Below are 5,000 nucleotides of genomic sequence, written 5' to 3' on the forward strand. Positions count from 1 at the left end.
AAAAATTTGTTTTGCCATGTTTTGCTTTGTTGTTGAATCAGTCATACGCCCCCAGCGGTAGGGCCTAGCTTTGTCTTCATTGAAAATGAGATCGCCAGAGATCGTACACAGAAAGCAATTAGACAGATTTCAGATCTTTACTTTAATCAGTTCATTAACTGATGAATCTTATTGGTGACATTATCTAAGGAAAGACGAGACAACTCTCTTTCTTTATTCCCCCATAAACTGATGTTTTAAAGAACAGTGAAATCCTTTACTGATTTTGCCATTTGTACAGAAGTACAAGATCATTACATTATATCTGATGATCTGAAGTTTAGCAACAATAACAACAACAACATCAGCAACAGCAGCAATATCAACAATAACATCAACAAAACAACACCAAAACCACCACCAGCAATATCATCTTCATCAACAGCAGCAGCAGCAGCAAAACCCTTGCGGACTTTGTCCCGTTTGAAATGAGAATTAAGAACAAAATAATAACACATGCACACTGAGAAACATGCACACACACACACACGCACGCACACACAAGCACGCACACACTGACACACACACACACATGCACACGCAAGCACACACACACACACACACTGACACACACACTCTCTCCCCCCCCTCTATACACACACTGACACACACATTCCCCCCTCCCACACCCACACACTGACACACACACATACCCCCTACACCCACTCATACCCCCCCACACACTGACACACACACTCAACCCACCCCCCACCACACACACACACCCAAACACACATCCCCGTACACACACACTCATACCCCCCATACACACACACCCATACACTGACACACACACACATCGCCCCCCTATACACACAATATACCCCCCCTACCCCCTCCCTCGGCACCCCCACCCCCGCCCCTCCCCCCACATACGTTACTATTCTCACTCACGGTGGAATCGTAAGCCTCGTCAGCTGAGTGTTTGGTCAAGGTCAGCACGCGCATCAAACGATTCAGGTCAAGGACTGGGACCTGTGACCGCCACTGGCAGGTCCCGCCTTGACCAGACGACTCCTCACTGGTCTCCACGGGCCGACCTGTCGGCACTGGCCGCGAAGCTGGGACAATCGCCAGCACTAACACTGACCCTGCACCAATAAAACAGAAAATGTTTTTATTTTTATTTTTTAAAATGATGCCAGTAATGGGAAAACAGCAGCAGCAGCTGCAGTGGTCTTCGTAATACTGTCACTGAGTAGTACTGAGCAGTGGTAGAAGTAGTAGTGTAGTAGTAGTAGTGGTAGTAGTGGTCATTGGAATGATAGTAGCAAGAGTGATAGTTGCAGCAGCAGAAGGAGAATAAGTAATGACACTGAGCAGCAAAAGCAACAGCAGCAATGATTATAAACATAGTACTTAGCAATAGTAGAACTCGCTAGCATGTACTGGAGTTAATAGCAGTAGTAGTAGTAGTACGTTTTAGTAGCAGCAGCAGCAGGAGTCACGTGTAACAGCAGCAGCAGAATGAATATGTATTAAATAACAGCAGAACTTGCTATACTGAGCAGCTGCTGCAAATGTAAAGTGTTCTTCTGGCCAGTTCATTCAGCTTCAGTTGTGGGGAGCAATGGCTTTTAAACTGAAGACGTGGGGGAGGGGAGAGGGGGTAGGGGGAGGGAGAAAATTTACAAAAAGGGGGTGGAGAGGGAAACGTCGAGAAAACCATCCGCCCGGTACACCGTTACACACCCCTGACGATAAGGCGGGTCTCTCTCTCTCTCTCTGTGTGTGTGTGTGTGTGTGTGTGTGTGTACTTTGGTTAAACTTAAGTAATGTTGCAACGTGGTCTGATCTCTCCTGAGGTTTAATACTAGAAACATACTATCATCATTTATGTTGTGTTTCATATAGTTTATATTCTGTTTCCGATAGTTATGTTACTTTATGTTTAATTTTGGTGTAAAATACTATTGCTGTTATATAATATCCTCCATGCCCCAAAAGGGATCAAAGGTTTAAATATTCTTGATTCTTGTGTGTGTTGTTGCGCAGCAGTAGTAGTGGCGACAGAGAGCGGTCTCTGGGCGACTGATTTCCAGTAGGAATGAATAACGATGCATTTCATTGCATTACATTGCACTGCTTTGCCTTGCCTTTGCATTGTATTGTACTGATTGTATTGTGTTGTCTTCTATTGTATTGTATATTGATCTGACAAGTCTGACGCCAGGGAAGAGTAAGCAATCTTCCATTTTCCTTTCAAAAAAAAAAAAATCGAACTGAAAGGAAAAACTAACCCACCCGCCAACCAATCATCAGGCCAGCCAGCTATACTTTAATCAAGCAATCAGCCCAAATTAGAAAAGCACAGACACACGCACACACAAAACCGAAAGAGGAGAAAAGTGCATAACTGGGCACAGATGTCCCTCAACAAGACTTTCGTTGAACAAATCCTCTGTTCTCACCATCTTGAATCCCACTCCACTTCACCGTGCACTCATTTAGCCTGACAAGACGGGACTTCAGCTCGCTTCAAGTCCGGAAGAACGAACCAATGGGAAGTTGTGTAACAGAATGTTAGTTAAGACGAGGACGCGACACGCTGGCTGCATTCATGTTGCACACACACACATGCTCACCCTCACACACACAAACACACACACTTTCTCACAGTTGCTGTGGCTCAGTCAGTCAGTGTGAACGGAACGTGAGTGTTGATGGCGAAAGAAGTCAACGTGTGTGATTGTGAAGCTTCAAGTTGTTACAATTCTGGGCTGTTGAACAGTGGCGTGGTGGGATACAATAATTCATCAAGTCCAGTGAAGCTTCAGACAGTAAGTATTAGCATGGGATATCCTTTGCTGTTTGTTGTTGTTGTTGCCGTTGTTGTCGTTGTTGCTGCTGTTGTTGTTCTTGTTCTAATTTTTTTTCGGCTTAAATAGAAAGTTACGCCTTTAGAATTTTTGTTTTGTCGACAATTGGCCTAAACTTTTTTCTTCATAGACGGAGAGGGAACGAGCAAAATCAGAAGAAAGAAATAATTAGTGTTGTTCTGCAGTCTCTGGAAATCAGCAACATGAGTACGTCACCGCTGGCCGGGATCAGTGATGCCAAAATGTGGATAGAAATTCGTGATGGAGTTGACGCTGCACCCTTATCTTTCCAACAACAACGACAACAACAACGACAACAACGACAACAACAACAACAACAGCAACAACAGCAGCAGCAGCAGCAGAGAAAGAAATGGAAGGGGGAAGGGGGAAGGGGGAAAGAAAAGAAAGGAAATGAAGAAGAAGAAGAAGAGGAAGAAGACGAAAAGAGATAAAGAAAGAGAGGGGATAAAAAAACAAGCAAGGAGGAATGAATGGGGAAAACAACATGAAAAGAAAAAACGTGACATGAAAATGAAAGATAAAGTACAATAAAGGAAAAAAGAAAGTAAGAAAGAAAAAAAGAGAGAGAGACATAGCTAGACAGACAGACAGACAGACAGACAGACAGAGAGAGAGAGAGAGAGAGAGAGAGAGAGAGAGAGAGAGCTCAGAACTGTTTAAATGTAAGGCCACCGACCTGTATACATATAAATGCACGTGTTGCACACACACACACACACACACACACACACACACACACACACATGAAAACCAAACCTTGAGTTGGATGAACAACAAAATGTTAGAAAGAATAAACTGATAATATAACAACACTGAATAAGTAAGGGTAATTTAGAAACATATCTTTCATCTCAGACTGAGCGCTTTCTGCTCTCTGTTTTAACGCATAAAAAATAAACATTGCTACATCTCTTGACACAATGCTGTTGACATTTTGAAGTAAGTGGGGTAATATGGGAATCCTTAAATTTTGTATATGCTTGGATAATATTTCTTTCTCAGAATATCATATTGTGGACAGATTGCCAGTACATGAATTTCGTCTTCGTACCCTCCACAAAAGGTACAGTTTTTCAGGCTATCCTTTTAACGCTCATTAACTTTAAGTTCGTTTACTCCAAATCTGAATTTATTGAAAGACGATCTGAATTTGGAAATGGTAAGATCAAATAAATATTTTTCTGGCTGCAACAATGATTTAAAGGAACGGTAAGAGAGAATGTTAGGAATCAAAAAAGAAACTGAGCAAGAAAGAAAGAAAACTGAAACACACACACACACACACACACACACACACACACACACACACACACACACACAAAACACACACACAAAAACACACACACACACACACAAAACCAAAACTAAAAACAACAACAACAAAAACAAAGAAAGTGAGATAGAACGAGAAAAGAGAAAGAACTAAAAAGAAAACAATAATGGGAAATAAAAGCAACGACAACAAACAACAACAACAAACAAACAACAACAACACAAAACAACAAACAAACAAACAAACAAAACAAAACAAAACAAAACACAGACAATTAATGTGAAGACTGACATAGAGGAAGAAAGTGACATCGAACAGGAATCATGTCCACTGACTCACCGAATATTACTTGACCAATGGCCATGATGACTGTACGTCGACGGCTGACCACAATTCACAGTCCTCTCTCTCTCTCTCTGTCTCTCCAACTTCCACAGTGCGCTGGGTTTGAGAATCTGTTGAACAAACTGCAATACCGCTCACGACTGCAGAAAATTCGGAGACGATTAAACTTTTCTGTGTTCTCTGCCTATAACTACCTCTCTGTCTCTGTCTCTGTCGTCGAGGTCAGGAACCCGGGTCAGTGAGGCACAAGACGGGGAATGCAGCAGGGCACGGGGCTGTCGTCTCTTTTAAAGCGAGTTACTGGAGCATGACTGTACGTCACTTGCAGGAACATCGGGTTTACCCAATCGAGATTAGACTGTAAGGCTGAGGTGGCGATGGCACTTTTGGGGTGGCCGGGGGAGGGGTGTGTGTCGAGTTGAGAAATTTCGGAGACAGGGGCGGCATGGCACCAACCGTGTGACCGTCGCCGGCGTTAAATTTTTACGCTTTTCGGGTAT

The 5,000-nt window shown here is 43.0% G+C and overlaps 1 protein-coding gene across 1 annotated transcript in view; it reads right to left on the minus strand.

Annotated features, from left to right (window-relative positions):
* LOC143301079 (uncharacterized) overlaps window positions 1-5,000 on the minus strand; it is a 10,914-nt gene that overhangs the window by 2,308 nt on the left and 3,606 nt on the right. The window contains exon 2 of the mRNA XM_076615085.1: window positions 934-1,130. Coding sequence (XP_076471200.1) covers window positions 934-1,130 — 197 coding nt within the window. The remainder of the gene's footprint in view (window positions 1-933; window positions 1,131-5,000) is intronic.

The sequence above is a fragment of the Babylonia areolata genome, chromosome 27, assembly GCF_041734735.1.
Source record: "Babylonia areolata isolate BAREFJ2019XMU chromosome 27, ASM4173473v1, whole genome shotgun sequence".
NCBI lineage: Eukaryota > Metazoa > Mollusca > Gastropoda > Neogastropoda > Buccinidae > Babylonia > Babylonia areolata.